General features: G+C 42.4%; 2 protein-coding genes across 5 annotated transcripts in view; one reads left to right on the top strand and one right to left on the bottom strand.

Moving 5' to 3' along the window:
- The first annotated feature begins 137 nt into the window (after positions 1 to 137).
- nudt7 (nudix (nucleoside diphosphate linked moiety X)-type motif 7) lies at positions 138 to 1,915 on the top strand. 3 transcript variants are annotated; one of them, XM_037978344.1, is made up of 4 exons: positions 138 to 696; positions 1,100 to 1,170; positions 1,245 to 1,403; positions 1,477 to 1,915. In XM_037978344.1, the coding sequence occupies exons 1-4, from the start codon at positions 468 to 470 to the stop codon at positions 1,828 to 1,830; spliced, it is 813 nt and encodes a 270-aa protein (XP_037834272.1). In that variant the 5' UTR covers positions 138 to 467; the 3' UTR covers positions 1,831 to 1,915. The 3 variants fall into 3 exon arrangements, with proteins under 3 accessions (XP_037834272.1, XP_017261233.1, XP_037834273.1); XM_017405744.3 differs by having other exon boundaries at positions 631 to 827; positions 995 to 1,170; XM_037978345.1 differs by having other exon boundaries at positions 631 to 1,170.
- Positions 1,916 to 2,003: 88 nt separating this feature from the next.
- Positions 2,004 to 19,300, bottom strand: part of LOC108230090 (nuclear factor of activated T-cells 5) — a 22,270-nt gene continuing 4,973 nt past the window's right edge. The window contains exons 1-12 of one of the 2 annotated variants that reach the window (XM_017405988.3): positions 16,019 to 16,149; positions 13,609 to 13,671; positions 12,440 to 13,061; positions 12,116 to 12,299; positions 11,633 to 11,823; positions 11,325 to 11,497; positions 11,001 to 11,135; positions 10,845 to 10,897; positions 10,600 to 10,732; positions 9,547 to 9,731; positions 7,339 to 9,460; positions 2,004 to 6,495 (exon numbers count right to left, since the gene is read on the bottom strand). In XM_017405988.3, coding sequence (XP_017261477.1) covers positions 6,149 to 6,495; positions 7,339 to 9,460; positions 9,547 to 9,731; positions 10,600 to 10,732; positions 10,845 to 10,897; positions 11,001 to 11,135; positions 11,325 to 11,497; positions 11,633 to 11,823; positions 12,116 to 12,299; positions 12,440 to 13,014 — 4,098 coding nt within the window. In that variant the 5' untranslated portion in view covers positions 13,015 to 13,061; positions 13,609 to 13,671; positions 16,019 to 16,149 and the 3' untranslated portion in view covers positions 2,004 to 6,148. Of the gene's footprint in view, positions 6,496 to 7,338; positions 9,461 to 9,546; positions 9,732 to 10,599; positions 10,733 to 10,844; positions 10,898 to 11,000; positions 11,136 to 11,324; positions 11,498 to 11,632; positions 11,824 to 12,115; positions 12,300 to 12,439; positions 13,062 to 13,608; positions 13,672 to 16,018; positions 16,150 to 19,300 lie in introns of those variants that run through there. The other variant, XM_017405987.3, reaches the window with a different exon arrangement.

Here is a 19,300-nt window from a genome sequence, read left to right as displayed (position 1 = left end):
AACTGTAGATTTATTTTTTGCATTTTTGCTTTCAAGTGTCTAAGATTTGTCTTGTCTTGTTTTTTTCTGTTTTCAGTTGATTTTTTTTAAAAACATTTTGATCCTTTTTTATGTGTAAAATGTGTGTGAACAGTTTTCTTTGTTTTGTTATCTTTACTTTGCATTGAAATTTAGTTGTTTTGTGTGTCTTTTGTCTTGGCTCATATTTCATTTCTTTGTAATTTTTTATGTTCTGTTTTGAAAAGTTTACTTCACTTTGCAGTTTTGTGTCAGAAATGAAGTTGCTTATTCTATTGGTTAATTCTTTGTCTGGGTGTGGTCATTGTTTTACATCTTTTTGTTTGTTTGTTTTATGTTGACCATCTATTTTGTATCCCTTTTTTATGTTTAATTCGTAAATGTATATTTCATCTTTTAAAAACGACATATATCCTGCTTAATATCTGACGGCTTCCCGTTCGTGAATAATGCGTGCAGCTTACGTCACAGACAGAAGTCATTTCCTGAGAGGAGCTGCGTTCGATCTGATTGGATCAGCCATTGGGATGAGGCGTATCCAATACTCGGCCGTGATTGGTTGTTTTGGTTTGACCCCCGCTGCTGATTGGTTGTTAAGAAGACGGAAGTTTTGGACGTTAGTTCAATGCGACGCATGCGCAGCTCGCGGTTGTTACCATAACGTTTGCTTGTCAGAAGGTGAAAACTTGTACTTTCACACGACTTTTGCGTTTAATTAACACACATAGCTTGACTGAAGCGGCGAGTAACACCTGTTATTGACTATGGGCTGTTAATATTTTAAACTCACCTTCTCATTGAGTGAACAGGTAAATTATTTTAGTTTCTCGTTCCAAGTTGTTTCCTTAAAAACACAGTTCGTAGTCGCGGCTTTGTGTCTACTGGTTGACATTTTCTATACGAGTCGGACCAGCTTCTCAAATTTCATATTCAGAATCAGTTTTTGTACTCTTGAGGTGTTTGTGTACTTGTGCAGATAGAAACCAGTCATCTGCAATGCAGTCAAAAGAGGAGACTATAGCCATTTTAAAGCAGTTTGAAGTTGGAGACAAGTTCTCTTACCTACCTGTCCTGCCTAAAGCCTCGGTGTTGATCCCACTGTTTGTGAGGGGTGGGAAGCTGCACACCTTAATGACCCTACGCTCAAAACAGGTAACTGAAAAGCACCTCAAGTTCTCGTCCTTTGTCACATTTGCATCCATTTCAGACAGACTCGTCTTTTGTAGCTGAAGACCAGTGCTGGCGAGGTGTGTTTTCCTGGTGGGAAGAGAGACCCCAGTGACCAGGACGATGTGGGCACAGCCCTGAGAGAAGCAGAGGAGGAGATCGGCCTGCAGCCTGGCAACGTTCAGGTGATCTGCAAGCTGTTTCCAGTCATCAACAAGGTAGAGACAGACATAAAACCTTCAGCTGCAGTGGTCAATGTTTCTGTTAAATCACCTCAAACTTCCTTATTAGAGCGGCCTTCTGGTGACCCCAGTCGTCGGCTTCATCGATGAGACGTTTCGTCCGGTCTTGAACCCAGCTGAGGTCAGCGCCGTGTTCTCAGTCCCTCTGGACTTCTTCATCAGCGACAAGGACCACTACGCAAGTCACAATGCTCCTGGCATGATGGGGGCTTTGCACTCATTTTATTTTGCGGACCCCGTTTCAAAGAGCCAGTATCACATATGGGGGCTGACAGCCATGCTGGCGGTTGTAGTCGCGGCCATTGCTCTGAAGAAAAAACCCGAGTTTGATGTTGGTTTTGATTCCGAGGATCCTTTATCATTTTTCCAACAAGTTCTGCATACAAGACTGAGTAAACTATAACCAATTTATGACATTGTGAACTGTGAACACAAACCTTTGGACACTATTTGTTTTAAATATTGAAATAAAGCTTATTTGCACATTTGTTTCCACTAATAAACCTCCTATGACCTTCTAAAACTAGCATGTGAAGCGGTGGTGGCAGAGTGAAAGGAAGCTCATCTACATTTACATTTTTATTAATTCATTTAATGTAGCAGCAGGATTACAGATATAAACAGAAGAGTATACAAATGCCCAGACAAAGGCAAAGTACATGTTAATAATAGTTCAAATGTATAACACGCAGGGGTTGACCTTTATCCCTACTGCAGGGTCTTAAGGCTAAATACTAAAGCTCAAGCTACACAAAACTGATACAACAGAACTGTAGGAGGATGTAAAGTAGAAAGCAAACTAGGAAAAGTGAGCAAACTGATTATGCACAAGAGACGGCTCACACTATTGGCAATTAACAGTGAATTTATCATGGTTGCCCCTTTTGATCAAGCATTTCACAGCAACAGAAATGTTGACAAGCACATCAACACAAGAACGGTCTCCATAAAACAATCGCCATGTCACGTCCCTTTTACCTCACATGTACAAATCTCATGAGGCGTGGAAAAAAAACCCCAGTATCTATAGAAAACTACAAACACGGTGACGACTCACCGGTGAAGCTGCGCAGTACGTGGACTAAATTCTGATATCCTGCTGTCAGTCGGAAAAAAATAAAAATATCAGGAGGAGCTATGTTTGTGTTCAGGAACCTAAGAATCATGGAGATCCAGGAGGATTAAAAACCACGAGGAGCGATGACGTAAAAGGGACACCAGTAAACACAGCAGAGCAACGGTTAAGTTATCAAGGCACACAAAGTTCTGTTGAAAGCATCACAATTAAAATTCAAGATACCCCTGCAGTATATTTCACATTTAAATATACATGGATATTCATTTACATGACTGAAGGACAAAAACAACATTATGTAAAGATTTGTGTGCTCTTTTCACCACCACTAAATCAATATTTAACAAGGGTTTTTTGTTTTCTTTTCCGAGTGGAAGTAGCGATTAAAAGACCAACTATATTGGATCACTCGAAGTAAAAGGGCTGGACATGAGTTCACGCCACAATCCAAGATGAAACAAGATGAATGTACAGAGACAAGTGGCAGCTGGTGCCGCCCCACTCATTCCCTCTGCCTCAAAATATACGATCTCTAAAACTGGTAATTGGTCCGATGTCAGATGTAGACCAAGCCACATGTCCACACCATGAGGTAAAATTTACATTCATGAGAGCGAAGTCACAGGTTGGCTTTCTGTGTCGGTATGGCTTACAGAGGCTTCACTTTGTTTTTTATTTCTTCTGCGGTTCTTCCACAATGTTATGTGCTCTTTATCTCCCCCAACGAAGAGGAACGGAATGCTCGGAAATGGTACGACTGCACTCTAACCTGATCTACAGTAAAACGGATGAGTCAAAGTGCCATTTGAGATGCATGAGATAAATACACACAAAAAAAAAAAGACACACACAAGAAGCTTAGCCACACGTCATGTTCCACAGTTTGGATTAATCCGCTTGTCATAACAATAAAACTCAGTTCTAACATGTTTGTTTGATGTCCGTTGAAATACGTTTCTAACTTCGGTCAAACTCTTCACAGTAAACCTGCTCTTCATCTCGAGAAAACACACAGCAACAATGATATTTTCTGTGCTACGAGCATCAACAACAACAACAACAAAAAAAAAAGCTTAGTTTTACAAAAATACTCTACACTTTGATACATGGATACAAAATTTTAAAAAAGATAAGTTACTTTAAAATGGATCACCAACAGTTGCAGGACGAGAGCATGACTATGAAAATGTAAACAAATGCGTTTGACCAATACTACTCTACCGTTTTGAATTCTTCTCAAAAATTGGCTTTTCGATCACGCCAGACTGGCGACTGTTGAACGTGGAAAGCACGGCAAAGTCGTTTAGCATGAAAAAATAGCGTATGTATGAAATCGGTGGAAAAAAAAAAAACAACAAAAAAATGATTTATGGATGGAACGAAAAACAAAAAAACAAAAAAAAAACAAAGTACCTTTTCTGTCTTTTATAAATCCGGTGAAACAACACTCTGAAGCACTATGTGAGAGCTGCATGCATTAGTAAAATTGAGTAAACACTATGAGGGCGTTTGCAAGGGCAAGAGAGAGACGAGATGGCGACAAATCACAATGAGAGCTTTGGTACGCCTGGGTGCACTCCAGTCTGACAGACAGCTCTGCACACCCAACCTTGCTGCAAAATTAAAAGCAGAGCCGGCGCTCTATAAATCGACACGTTCTAACATCACAGCAGAGGTGCCTCTTACTCCTGTACATAGCACCATAGATCAAATCGAAATGGTTGCCTCTGTGTAACAGATTTCATTCGTCAGCGGGACCCAGATCGCAGCGTGGGAGACGGGTCACGGACGTAGACTTCGTTTGGTGCCAACCTGCACACTTTACCAACACTGGGACAGAATCTATACAGCAAAGACAAAGGTGAAGCTGTCCACAGAAATGGACTGAACAGGAGTTTTTTTTTACAGCTTAAAAAAAAAGGAAAGAAAATCCTTCATTTAAAGTAAAAGTTAAGTCATTATTTTAGACGTCTAGTCAGCATGTAAACAAACAAAAAAAAAAAGCGGGCTGATCAACCACTTCAACACTGAAGGAAACGACAACGCTTCCGTGGCTGATTTTTGATTTTGGACAGGCTTGACTGGACCACTGAGACTGAATACAAAGAGGGATTCAAACTGAGCTCACACATTCTATACAAAGTCTAGGCATAAAAAAAAACCTCTCACATGACAAAATGTAAAAATGCTTGAATACGATGTATTTATCATTACAAAGATAACTGCTTTCCATGTCTCTTTTTTTGTCTTCTTCTTCTCTTACGTTCCCCGTGTATTTTCTTTTTTTTACTGGACGTTTCTGTGTACAAACTCAGCCGGTTCATTGCGGAGCCGTGGACGGATATAAGGAGTAGCAGGTTACACAAAACAGGTTATAAAGTGCTTGAGATAAAATGTTTATAAAACCACACGACACTCTTGTTTTTCGCCAGTGGAAAAAGCGTCTTTTGTTGTCTGCAAATAATCGTTAAAAGCCACCAACTTGTTTTAGAATCGAAACGCTGAGCACAACACGGAAATGAATGCTATTAAAAGAAAGCTTTTGTAAACCCAGTCACGAGGCCGGAACACGAACACGCCGGGAGGTGCCAAAACAAAGCCAAGTCACATTATTCACCAGGTTGAACCTCATTTGCGACTGTGTAATATTCCTTCTGTTTATTTTTCTCGCAATTTCGTGCAATAACTGATTATTCTGGTAGCACATGTTGGTGAGAAGTTTCATTTATTTTTTTGTCTTTAGGAGTAGAGCTGATAGCATCGTTTAACTTTCCTCCCTCTGAGAGAGACTTCAAGTGCAGACTACCAGCAAATATTCTACAAAACAACCTCATATTATTCTACAAAGAATTCTATATTTTAAGTCATCTGTACTCTTAGAGTAGATTTTACAATAGTTCTTCACAAGTAAAAACATGTCTGATAAACTGCAAAATGAGAAAATTCTCTATGGGCAAAAAACACGTTTCAATCAAGCGGTCGAGGCAAGATTTGTTTTTTTTTTCTTCACGCCTGTTTCACTGCAAAGTAATCTTAATTTTCCTGTTTGGACTGTCGCTTCACAGTATGAAATGACAATAACCCGACTCGCAGATTTGCTTCCGAGCGTGAAGTGAAACCTCGGATTTTACACACTCTTAAAATGAGATTCAGCCTTTCGCCAACAGCTGCGCCATCCGATTCCACCCAGAACTGTATCTGCTCCGCCTGCTTCCACGCGCCACTGCCATTCTCCACCCCTTCCAGCTCCTCCACCAAACCATCAGCTCTTAGGCTCACATCATTTAAAAACACTGACAACAAAACATTGCATTTTTTTTCAGATTAATGACTGGTTATCACTCTCTGATCCTGATAGAGGGACGATTACAAAGGCGGAGTCGACAAGTCAAACAATAAATGGAGCTTAGAATTCATTAATGTTAAATATCATATAAAAACAATGTTACAGAAGCTCATTTTTTGGGTTCTAAGTAAAAGGGAATTTCATTCTTAAATATTTGAGACTTTTTCTCTTTTCTTTCCCCCAACATTAACGGCATTGCCACAAACACCCTGACTCCGCTTTTGTGTTTGCCGATTTTACAAAGCGTAACTTTCAGCTACATATCAGCGAGCCTCACGTCTCACGTCCTCCAACCACTTCTCACTGCTTCTGTAAGCTTTCCAGCAGGTCCTCGAATTTATCCATGCTAGACGTGGCGGCTATAGATGCCTGCATTTGATTCTGTAGACTGGTCTGCATGGGAGTTGGCAGACTTGCTTCTAAGGATACCTGTAAACCGGACTGCGGAGCTGTTTGTGTGTTTGACTGCAGCGCGCTCTCTAGGCTGGTTTGCATTTGCGCCTGAAGGGTGTTTTGCAAGTTGCTGTGCACGCTGGAGGCAGCTTGGGCCATGGGCTGGTCCAGCAGGGGCTGCATGTGGCCAGAACTCGGGCTCTGGGTCTGAGCAGGCAGGCTCGGTCCAGAAGAAGTGAGCAGCTGGGACGAGTCTGGGAGGAAGCGAAAAGAGCAAAGTGCGCTGTAAATAAAGAGCGAATTCAAAACTTGGATTGTGGCACAAAAGCAGCTCGGGAGGTATTTGCACCCATGCAAATCAGCAGGTAGCACAGATGTAAAAAAGGACCGTGGTTAAGGTTGTATCAAGTACTTTTCTTACTTGGAGTAGACAATTATTTTGAAGGTGGAAGGAGGCGTTCTGACAGCAGGGCGAGATAACACACACTTTTAATGAAAATCACAGAAGAGCCACCTAAAACAGCTTCAAGCTCAACATTTCATAGCAGTTCAGTAAAAACTGGGCAGTGATTTACTTCATCCCCATTGTTTTTGTGGTACTACGCACCAATGCGTAGTATGAATGAATGATGACTGCTGCCCTGATTTAGCAGGCCTCTTGAACAGCCAACTGCTTGACATCCTTCTTTGCAAAAACTTAATATATATTTGCATTTTTTGAACTAAGTTTTACTGTCTCAGAGTTACTGTTTTGTGATTGGACCAGCAGAATTGTTCATATCAATACAATAATGCATAGCAGCACATTTCTTTGGATGTGAAAACAATGACAAAAACATGTTGGAAAGGCGCCGTGCTGGAATGCAGTGGTTGTTGAACCATAGGGAAAATTCTTGGAGGTTTGAGATGTTTTACAAGAGGAAAATTTGTTCTTTTGTGGCCCAGATTCTGAGAAGTTATTTCTGGCTCCTCTTTATAAACGGTTTCTCCACTGCTAACAACAGGCAAAGCGTACTTCTAAGTACCTCACACAACCCCCCTTTTTAAAAGAACCAAAATAAACCTATAAGACGTGAATAAGACTAAAATCATCTTACCGTTCTGGATGCCAAAAAGAAACAGGTTGGGCTGTCCTTGTGGAGCTACAGAGCCACCCACTGTAGTCTGGAAAAGCTGCTCTGGGGGCTGCTGACCCGGGCTGGCAACCACGCCCATGCCACCTTGCACCACGAAGATGGTCGCGGCCGGAGTCGAGGCCTCGGTGTTCAGCTCCTGTGAGCCAATGGTGCCCTGCATGGTGCCCTGCAAGCTCGACAGAGACGTCTGCGGTATGAACAGCTTCACGGGCTGACTGCTGGGGACTTGGTTGGAACTTGGTGTCACCTGCATTGGCTGCTGTTCCTGAAATAAGCTCTGCTGTTGGTTCGCGGGGGACGTCGAGCTGCTGCCCGTGGAGCTCTGGACTTGGAAGGTCATGGGCTCTGCGGAGTCTGCCTGGGAGATGCCGACACTAATGCTTCCTATAGGGGGAGGGCCTGGGGTCTGGGTGCTGAAGAGAATAGCTTGTGGATTAAGGTCTGTCGTACAGAGAAGCAGGCCTGTCTGTTGGGGTTGTGAGAGTTGGCTGTGGGGAACAGGGTTGGTCTGTGAGTGGTTAGGAATAGTCTGAAACAAGGAGCCCTGCTGGCTCAGTGGAATCTGCTGCTGCTGCTGTTGGTTTTGCTGTGGAGACTGCTGCTGCTCCATAGGGGTGCTCTGCGGCTGCATCTGGGAAAGCTGAGCTTGGGGTTGGGTCTGAAACATTGAAATCGACTGAGGCTGGCTGTTAGACGTCTCCATGGAGGAGATGAACGCCAGCTGCGGCGGCTGCTGCTGCTGCTGTTGCTGGGGCTGAGGGTTTGTGGACAGATATATGGTGGAGGTTGTGGACGGCTGCTCGGAGCTGAGACTCCCACCGGTGAGGACGCTCAGCGTGTTCTGAAGCAGGGCAGCCTGGACCTGCTGCTGAGTACCCTGGGCCTCCGCCAGAGGTCTGGGCGACTGGAAGAGTTGCTGTGGGGGAGACGTGTGGGACGGAGGCTGCGTCGGAAAGCTGGTCTGAATTGTAAGCAGCTCCCCGGCCTGCTGCAGGAGGGAGACGGGCTGCTGTGCTTGGGCAGAGGAGTGGATCTGTGGCTGGAGTAACTCGGCTTGTAAGCGCTGCTGGAGATTCTCTAAGACCTGCTGTTCCTGCAGCTGTTGTTGCTGTTGCAAGTTACTCAGTGCTTGATTTTGCTGCTGTTGTTGCTGCTGCTGTTGTAGTTGATGCTGCTGTAAATTAGCAAGAATTTGATTCTGTTGTTGCTGATCTTGAAGCTGGATATTGTTGAGGACTTGTTGCTGATTTTGTTGCAGCTGCTGTTGTTTAATGTTCTCAATGATTTGCTGTTGCTGCAGTTGTTGTTGTTGATCTTGTGGCTGTAGTATAAGCTGTTGTTGGATCTGTATGTTGTTGAGAACTTGCTGCTGCTGTTGTTGCTGAAGGTTTTCGAGAATTTGCTGTTGCTGCTGCAGCTGATGTTGTTGAAACTGCTGCTGCATTTGTTGCTGCTGCTGCTGCTGAATCTGTAACTGTTGCTGGGCTGATAGTGGATTTTCTGTGGTTCCCAATCTGAGGCTGTTCATGTTCTCCTGAACGTGCTGCTGTAAGGATTCAGCAGAAGGTGTGGGGCTATAAAGTACAGAGTTCAGCTGCTGCTGTGCTACAGCTGCTTCCAGCACCTGCTGGAGCGTGGTGTTACTCCCAGCCTGTAGCTCCCTTACTGCCCTCTCAAGTTGGGCCACTCCTTCCTGAGGAAACAGGGGAACCTGCGACTGTTGCGCCTGTGGTTGAGCTGGAGCTCCAATTTGAGGCATGGCCACCACCACGATGCTTCCATTATTGTCCGAGGTTTCAGGAGACAAGCTTTCTTGGGGATCTCTCAGGATTTGCTGAGGAACCTCTGGTGTTACAGGGGGGATAGTGGTATCTCCTGACACTGGGAAAGAAGTCGTGGAAGTAATATCTTGCTTTTGTATGGCGCTGAGAGACTCTAGACTGGGGAAGACGGGAGGTGCTTGGGGAAGGTCCACGTCTTCGGGCTGTAGGGGCATCGGGCTCTCAAAGGACCCTCCACTCGAATGAGGACTGGAGTTGAGCTCCAGGGTCTGCTGCACTGAGATGAGCGAGTCAGGAGATGGCTGTAAGAAGAGGGGAAGCAAAGGTATTAGCAACTGGCTTTCTGATTTATATAATACACTCTTTATTTAAAAAAAAAAAATCTTACTTTGAAGACATCTGTGGGTGGAGGATTGCTTGACACTTCCATAGGTGTGTCCTCTTGCCGTTTGGATGGCTGGCCAGAGCAGTCGGTTTGCTCAGGGGACAAAGTTTTAATCTGGCCATCAAATATACAAGTCTCCACCAGAGAGGGCGCTTCTGTTTTTATTGTCTGGACATTTAAATTATCCGCTGCGGGGTAAAATGTAAACACAAGAAAGCTTAAAGTCAGTAAACAGACATATTGTCTGTACCTGAAGCAAAATGTTTACTGTCTGATTGTAATGACTGACCGTCGATGAGCGGTTTACCTTTAAACACGGCGGGTATTTCTCTGTTTATATAATGACCAATGTCATTTTTAGTTTAACTAAAATGTTTTCAGTGAAATCACACAAAATGTGAATTACTATAATAAAATTGCAACTAGTTTTGTATAAAAGTTGCTGCTCACTCTCACGTCTACAGGATATTTCTCACATTGCACATCTTTTTCTCTATTTAATGTTGTTTCCATTTCCTTTACTTTCTTTTCCACTGCAGTTGCAACTCATTTTCAAGCCGAACGCTTCACTGTTGCTGTCATTCAGGTCCACGTTTAGGTCCAGCTAAGTCTAAACTATCACACGTAAATATTTATTAAATTCTCAAATACCTGAGGTTCTTATGCACTTTTTAGTCATTTTTGGTCTTCTGCCCTGTTTAAAGTTGTCTGAGAAAGAACATTTAATTCAAAATTGTAAAATAATTGCTGGTGAGAACAGGATTCCACCCTCTGCTTGGGCAGTCCATTTTGTTATTAATTAAAAAAAAACAAAAACTAAAATGCCACTTCCCTTTGTTTATTCATCAGTCACCTAGGTGATTAACAAGCTACTTCATTATTTAAATATGGTGTCATTTCAGCTTGTTTTATGAATGAATTCTGCCGTTTCAGCAGATGTCAACCCAGGAAGATCCAATAAGATGCAACTTTCGTGTTTACGTGTCTATGCTAAGAGCGAACCTCAGGGTTTAAACTGTGAATGTGGAGATTTATATTGATTAAGAGTTGCTGTACCTGGCTCAGGAGTGTAGGTGAAGGGCTGGGCCTCGTGTGATCGACCAGCATTGGTCATCACAAAAATTGCCACAGACACAGGAGAAGTGATGGACTGATTGTGGAATGGAGGGACTGTCACGACCAAATGATTCTGGAAAAGTTCACATGAAATACCAGTGAAAGGAAAGCAGATTTGAGTTCTCAAGAAAAAAAAAACAAAACAAAACAAAGCCAGATGGGCATAGATACTCATTTGTGTTTACCTGATGAAAAAGGTCCATATCAATTTTTGCCTCAGCTTGCCAGGAATTATCGTCTGCAAAGTCAAAAACAAATGTTTTTATTCTACCGTCCATCAGAAGTTTGTCTGCAGAAATCCACCCAAATAATGAGTTACAACACCAAACAATCTGCAGCACCTGCAGGGTTTTCCTGAAGTATAACTTTGGTTCCTTTGAGGAAGTTCTTCCCAATTATGAAAACCTCCTCTCCTCCTCTCACTGAGCAGCTGTGAAGACTCTTCTTCAGGATCTCTGGCACGCCGGCTGGCTGGGCTGGAGAATGATGGAGTGGAAGAAAAAGAAAAAAAAAAACTTTACTTAGTAGGACTGGACTAAAACTGACATCAGTGGCACTTTTATTAAATTCTTTGTTTGAAAAAAACGAACAATAGCAAATCTTTTACTTGTCCACAGACTGCTGTTACTTTAGTGTTTTAATTTCCTCGTGTTTGCATTACTCACTGCAGAGGATGGGTGATGAGGAGACCTGTAAAGTAAGAAATGATCCATCAGGCTGGGGGATGTTGACTCTGAAGGCCAGCCTGGCTCGTGTACTCTTCTTCTTGGATCCTGCCACGCCGATACGAGCCTCAACGTCTGCATTACGTAGCTTCAAAATTCCTACACAGTCAACCCTGGAGACACAATACGAGAGAAAGAGAAATAAACACCAGAAACTTCCTAAGCATCAACACTGGCACAAGTATTGATCCTTAATTACCCCACATGAAAAAGAATAACAAGATAAAAACATTATAATCCATTCTTACGGAAGTGTCATATCACTGCTGAGCTCCATGGGGATCTCTATAACCGTGGTCCCGTCTATGTCCACCTCCTTGCAGGCTGTGGTGTTGCGTCCCGTCACTCTACATGCCTGGTAAAAACCGTGAGGCTTTACTCGACCTGCATCGTTTGCCACAAACACCTGCAGCACAACTGGTTCGTTAACACCTTCCAACTGTAAATAAACAAGAATGAAAATGCTCATTAGTCCCACTCATGCAGCAGGGTTAAAAGCTTTAGTAATGCACACTAAGCAGGCAGTGGTTTTTAATTTCCTTACTTAAACAACAGGGTAAAAATACATTTTAACAACTGCTGATTTGTCCAAACATCAACCTCCCGACATGCAGTTTACCATGTGTAAAAGCAACTCAGTGGAAAAGTGCTCCTTGTAGTTAGAGTGATGGCTCAAAGTGTTATTTTTCTTCTTGTTTTAAGAATGAAACAATGGCCCGTGGGAATCAAACCTTGACAGTGGGAAATCCTTGCTGTGTGCGATCTTTAACGGAACCTCTGCTGCCCTCGGTCAGGTAGCGAGCTCTGTGCTGGGTCTCTGGCTGCACCAGGATCTTCAGCTCCTTTCCATCACTCCTCTGGGGGAATTGGGCAGACAGCGACCCGCCTTTCACTGTAGTCCCTGAATCAAGAGAGCTGCACAGAAACAGAAACAAGAACGACAGCACGACATCCGGAAATCCAGTTACTCCACACACAAACAGATCTTTCACTCTATTCCTACAAATGGCTAGAGGCAATATAGCATAAGAAAGTTTTGACAAGAGTCACCCCACCTAGTCTTGTCTGTGCCCAGCTGTGATAGGACAAAATGAGGACCCTTGGCGCTGTCGGCGTCAAACACATCCATGCTGTCCTCCGGAGGCGCAGGCTTGGGGCCGGGTCGCTGGCGGGGCGTGCGTTTTCTGGACTTGCGTGGCACTTCTGTGTTGTCGTTGTACGAAATGGAGCTGATCACGCTGAAGTTGGAGACGGAATCGTCAGCCCACATGCTGTTGCTGTGCTCCGAGTCTGGAACTGGCGCACCAGATACGGCGGGTTCCTCTTGGCAAGACATTTGGCTGTCGTCAAACAGGTCCTCGGGCGGCGGAGATATGCTCAATACGGGCCTTCGTTTTGATGGGGTGTTCTGAAGCTGCTGCCCATTCAGCCCTGACAACACTCCTGACCCTACGTCCCCCGCTGCTGTGGCGTTTGCTCCGTTGTTGCCTCTGCTGGGGGCAGATCCGGCAGCCTCCATACCTTGTATCTCTGAAGCCCCGGCTCCATCCCCTCCAGTGGGGTGGAGATGCTGAGCAACCGTGAGATGGTCTGAGGATGAGGTAGAGAGGCCACTGGATGAGGGTCCCATGGCCAGGGAAGAAGAAGCAGAAGGACTGGAGGTGGAAGAGGTGGCATCTGTAGTAGTATATACAGATAAAGTTAGAACAGATGTTCAGCACAGAGCAGGCTAGCAGTCCCATTCAAGCAGCTGAATTTGTGCATGATTTGTATTGATTTCCCCTCTTCCCAACTCTAATTTCAACAGACTTTTGTGGGTTACATGCTCTCACTGTGCATGCGAGAGCGATCAAGCATTGATCAAATAATCTGAAGTTAAAGTTGAGAAGGGTATTTTTTAGGTCCCACTTTGTTTTGATTCCTACAAAACCTCTCAATTAAAAATCAATGTGACAAAACTGGCATGCTTTGTTTACAAAAACAAAAGCAAGCTACAAATTGTTACATACACATTGCCAGAAAGAAACATAACAAAATCTGGTCAAACTTTCTCGTACAGCAAAATTTACAAGCTGATAATGTGGCGCCAAATTAAAATTGCCAGAGTTACATCACAGTTTGTGCAATGTGCATTCAGTAGAAAAACAGTAGTTTGCGCATGCCAATTGGAAGATTTGGTTGGGACTGAGCGTAGCCATGGAGACAGAATAAACAAGCCTCTGACCTATGGAGCAGTGAACTGCAGACCATTTTATATGCAGACACTCCCTGCCTCAGAGGGAACTTCCTGCAATAAAAACGAGACAGCCAATGAGCAACAAGAGAGCTGATCATTCAAGACTCAACTTCTGTCAATCAGTAAATTGGATGAGTTAATATACTGGAAGAAGGAGTAATGCTTGAAGTGTATCATTTCTAAACAGTTTAAAGCACGTGTGTTTTTGTTAATGGCGATCTGGAGGACATTACAGTAGTCATGCTTTTGATCAGCGCTGCTTAAGGCCAGCTGAGTCACACAGGACAATGAAAAGACCACTGCTGACCAGTTAGTTTGCTCTTTACATCAAACTAAAAAAAAAAAAAAAAAAAAAAAAATCCCTCACAATTATAGCCAATGCTGGCAGCCTTAAACCATGATCTACGACCAGACCATAATTTATTTTCATTCGTGAAATCGGTGTTCCTCAAACCTGGCCCTGAGGATTCACTCAGCTACAGGTTTTAGATGCTTTCCAGTGTCAGCACACCTGATTTAAAGTAATGGGTCATTAACACGCCTTTGCTGACCTCAGTGGCATTCTGAGGAGGTGTTTCGGGTGTGCTGGAGCGAGAACACATCTAAAACATGCAAGGCGGTGGGTCCAGAGGCCCAGGACTGGGGAACGAGGTTCTCATTGACATTTAAGAATACAGTCAAATGATTGTAAAGAGGCAACTTCACAGTTTCATTCAAAATACAGAACCTTTATCGTTATTAACAAATATCAGCTGCTTAAAAACATGACATTAATCATTTCAAAAGAAAGTTTACCTTCTGCTCTGAGTGTTTATATGACCATGTGCAAATCGAAAAGCTGCATCGGCTGTTTCTGCTCTAGAAGATAAGCCAGTCAAGAACAGCCTGATCATTCAAATAGCTTAAATAGAATAAAAAAAACAAACAACTCAAATGAGGTTTGCAAAATTTAGGGAAAGATACAAAGTCACGTTAACAGAAATGCCTGAGACGACTGCTGGAGCAGTCATCTCAGCGTCTGATCAGCAGGAATGTAAATTGTATCTTTAAAGAAAAAATGTCCCAGATACATTTATTTGTCTAAAACGTCTGGGTGCCAAAAAAGCATTAAGCACACGCACCAAAAATGCAGCTGGAAAATAATAAGTGAAACGATAAAGTACAAAGTATTTATTATGTTGGCATGCTGTTAATGTAAACTCAGTATTTCTTGGAGCTGTTATTCATAAACACAGATAGTTTAGAACATTTCTTACACAGTAGCCAAAGACCGTAGGAGACATTAATCACTGTCACTATCATATACGTAGATTAGTTAACGTCGTAGACTTTTCAAAAATAAGTAAGAATAATTGCATTTCATGTCTATCTTTATTAGTGTCAGTTTACAGAGTGGGCTGTAGATAGTTATTGAAGAAGCTGATTGGGGGAATATTAGAGACCAAACATGATCAGCATTAGCAACCCAACAGCTCTAAATCAAGATGTCACCCGGTTTATTTTACACAAACATCACTGGAGTCTTCTAAAGAAACCATTTGGAAGAAGCTGCTAGTTTTAGTTGACTAGATAAAGCCTCTACCTGTCAGAGTCAGGAAGAGCAAACTTTAACTCATATGAAACTATATGGACCCTTATATGGAAACTTCTGTAGGTGTTCTGAATAAACTGACAACTTGGAGGCAGACAGGATGTTTTTTTAATGAATTTACCTTCAAGAGAACATATATTTGTCCCATATGTCACACACAAACTGTACTTACAGCAGAAAACACATGTAGCCACGTTTTCAAATATATAAAACCAGACAAACACCAGCAACCTTCTAATGAATCGTTTTTTTTATTATGGTGTTATAAACTCATTTAACTACTAATTGCTACTATGTCGGTTGTCATTTGAGAAACAAATGTCCTAGGCCTCACAGAAACGTACTGCCAAACAGCTCTACCCTATTATTCAGAGCCATTTGTCAAACTTGTAGCTTTAAAACATAATTTAAGAAACAAATGGATGACGTCATGGTAACTACTTCCATTTATTATAAGCATAAGGTAGTGGAGCGAGAGCTAGAAGAGAGGAAGAACGTTTTTAACCCCATCTGTCAACCGATCAAGTACCATTACTGAGGCCCCGAAGGAACAAGAAACTTCATTTATCTAAATAAAATATTCTAAACATGTCAACAACTTCAAAAAGCAAATACTATATAAAAGTATATACTTTAGTTTATTAGCCAAGGCTACCTCAGACACTGATGAAAGGGTGAAGCTGCCCCCGGACAATCACAAAGCCATAATATGTTGTTTTTTTTTTGCCCCTGCTGACTTGGGGATTAAGTTTTTCCAGGGTAACTGATCCCAGATCATGGTTTTCATACGATGGATAGATGGCTCACCTGAGGCCAAGGCTGTGGAGGGGGGAGGTCCTGCCTCTCCCCCACTCTTCTGGCTCATGGTGGGCGGGTCTGCCTGGGTGGACGACGGCTGGAGCTGGAGCTCTTTGGGGAGGAGGTCATATACTGACTCTGCCATAAACGGTGAGCAGGAGAAGATACATTAGTCTTATTACAAAACTTGGATCGTAATGTTGATAAGAAAATTATTGGAGAACCATGTAACTGAAAAAAAAAAAAAAAAAAAAGATTAATGTAGATTTTTCTCAGGAAGACAGATTTTCTCCAGGCCTCCCTGGTTGGACTGTTTTGGGATGAAGGAGCCAACTGTAAATAACAATCTTCATTTTAGAAATGTTTGCAGTTTGTAAGTAGACAAACCACAGTATCTGCCTTCGCTGTCTGATAACCTAAACTGCATATAATACCTGCAAAAACAACAATTGACCATGCTAAGGGATGCACAGGGCAGGTTTTTTTTAATTTCCCCTTCAAGAATAAATGAATGTAATACTGAAATAGAAATTTTGCAATTAGAGATGCCACAACAACTCGTGGAATTTCTATAATAAACTAAATTAGCCTCCCACGAGGTTTGGCGCAAAAAATCAGAGGAGAGATGATGATGTTTGACGGAAACCCGATTCTTAGCTGAAATATCCAACCGCTGCAGCAGCAGCACGAGAATAAACCCCATTTGACGGCTGATAAACATATCGGTAGGCTGTTCGGTTGCTAAGAAACAAGCACCTATCAAAACCCCGACATGGATATTTCAGCTGTGCATTGGCAGCAACGAGCATGTGTAGTAGTCATCTGACACTTGGCACCAGCGGAGTGATAAAGATGACAGGACACATGATCTTGCACTTTTGTGACGTAAACAAAGCAGCGGAGGGACAAACGACACATCCCCTGAGCTCACACAAATTAGTAGCTCCTAAAGCTTAGCGCAAACGAAAAAAGGCTGCAGTAAATTTCATTACAGCAGAGCAAAGAGAAAATTAGGAACAAAAAGTCTGTGTGCCAAAAACAAACTGTGACTGATTTATAACAGTTTTAAATGTTGTCCTTCAACAAATATTAAAATGTAAATGGCTGTCACTACACTTTTCCATCTTTGTTCGTTGTTCGCAGCGTAAAGAAAGTGAGTCTTTGTCTCTGGATGTATCAGACTGACCGGCAACCCGACGTGACCTCAGTCCCGACTAAAACATTTTGACACACTGGTGGTTTGAACAATCTGAATCTACTTCATGTGGATTCAAACGGACACACGAGACGTTTGTACGCCACAGCAGCAGACGTGAGAACAAGCGCCTTCATTGTTCTCAGAAGTGCGCATTTGCACCAGTAAGACCTCCGACACATGCCAAAACAGGAGAAGAAAACATGAAGATCAGAAATGACTGTTCATCCTGTGATCTGGGTTCGGAGGAGGGTCACGGAGGATCAAATGACACCGTGCTCTGCTGACAAATGCAGCACAAATAAGAGACAGGTTTTATATTTAGCTAGTTAATGCCCCCCACCATGAAAGGCAGGATATCACGTCATTATCTTTGTCTGCCTGTTAGCAAAATATCTAATGAACTTCTGGATGGGTTTTAATGAAACTTGAAGTAATCATTGGATGGACATCTACAACTGATTAACTTTTGGAGTCAACCTGATAAAGGATGGCCGTCACAGCTAAAACAGAAGTTGATGCTATGCTGCATTCATTTTTAGGGGAAAATCAGAAGGCCATTGTGTTGGGTACCTGATATGTATCGACAATTCCACAAGTTTTGCACTTAAGAGACCCTGAACGTTGATCTTGAGGATCATATTTTTTATGCATACTAGAAACTCTAAAAAGCTAAACAAAGAAAAACAAAACACACGTCCAATTCTACACAGCCAAGGAAATGTTTAAGCCTATCTGGCATCATGACACAACTGGAAACATATTTTTAGAATGTGGCAAATCTGTATCATTATATCAGCTGATAAAATGTATAGTTTGGAGCGTTTTCACTCAACTAAAGAGCCCAACCAATGAAATCAGCAGTGTGTTAAATACACATTATATACAGTTTGATGTGGTTTGAGCTTGGACACAAGTTAAATAAATATCAATAGTAAAAATACAACAGGGCTGAGAACAAATACATTCACTGTTACAAATCAGGCTGTTCATTTCTAATCTTAGCTTTTTGTCTGTAACAAAAACGAGTACATTTTTTCCCATACTGATCACAGCAGCACCTTTAAATATCTTCTTTTGTCTAAACAAGATACCCGTCTGTACCCTGAGGTCAAAAAGTTGTTTTTTTTTTGTATCTTCCCAGTTCATTCGGCCACATTAACAGGAAGTAAGACCTTAAAGTAGCTGTGTGGTTTTAATATTGAATTAAATGTCACATCACAGCTGGGACTACAATCAATTGACTTCCTGCTGTTTCCAATGAATGCTCAAGACTGATAATGTCACCCAAATGGATTTAACGATGTGCACAATCTTGCTGCACGGCATTCAAACACATAGAATGTAAACCCTTAAGAGGAGAGGTCAACAAGGGTGTGTAAAGTATGCCAAAACACAAGCTACAACACACGCGCCAGCTAAGAGGGGGTCTGACTGACTACGACCTGCACTGGGAACAATTAACTTACATCACCTTATAGTTATGCACAGCTCACATTACACATGCTTCAGAGATGCTGCCAAGTTACAAGGGCAACAGTCCGATTTTATTCTTTGCAGCTGACAGAGGACTGGAGGACAATAGACGAACAGACGGTCCGCAAGCTCTACTTTCAGATGGAAATTTAAAAACAAAACCTATGAATCCTGAGAACGTACATCAACCGCAAAGGTCTACTTTAATTACATTTTTGAACACAGAAGAACTGCTCCCTGCAGACAAACCACAAGAAAGCAAATTTTTGGTGCTTTAATCTATTCAAAGAGAAGGCCAAATACAGTATTTAAACCTCTTTTTGTCCGCTTAGGTTACATATATTCACAATTTTAAAAGTAGAGCCATAGCACAAGTGCTGCTATATAAATGTACTCTGTTCCTCTAAATGAACACAGTGAAGGACAACAAATGGTGTGCTCATAAACTGTAACAACTAGAGCCAATTTCCTCTATTTAGTTGCATCACAAATGCTTCCTAATATTTGCCCAGTGGCTGAGCTTTGAATCGTTTGGTTTTTGAAAAGGTAATCTCTGAGATCTGTGTTACCATGATAGTACGCTGCAGGTGTGTGTGTGTGTGTGTGTGTGTGTGTGTGTG

This window comes from Kryptolebias marmoratus, linkage group LG11, assembly GCF_001649575.2.
Source record: "Kryptolebias marmoratus isolate JLee-2015 linkage group LG11, ASM164957v2, whole genome shotgun sequence".
NCBI lineage: Eukaryota > Metazoa > Chordata > Actinopteri > Cyprinodontiformes > Rivulidae > Kryptolebias > Kryptolebias marmoratus.
This window is presented reverse-complemented; position numbering and strand designations above follow the sequence as displayed.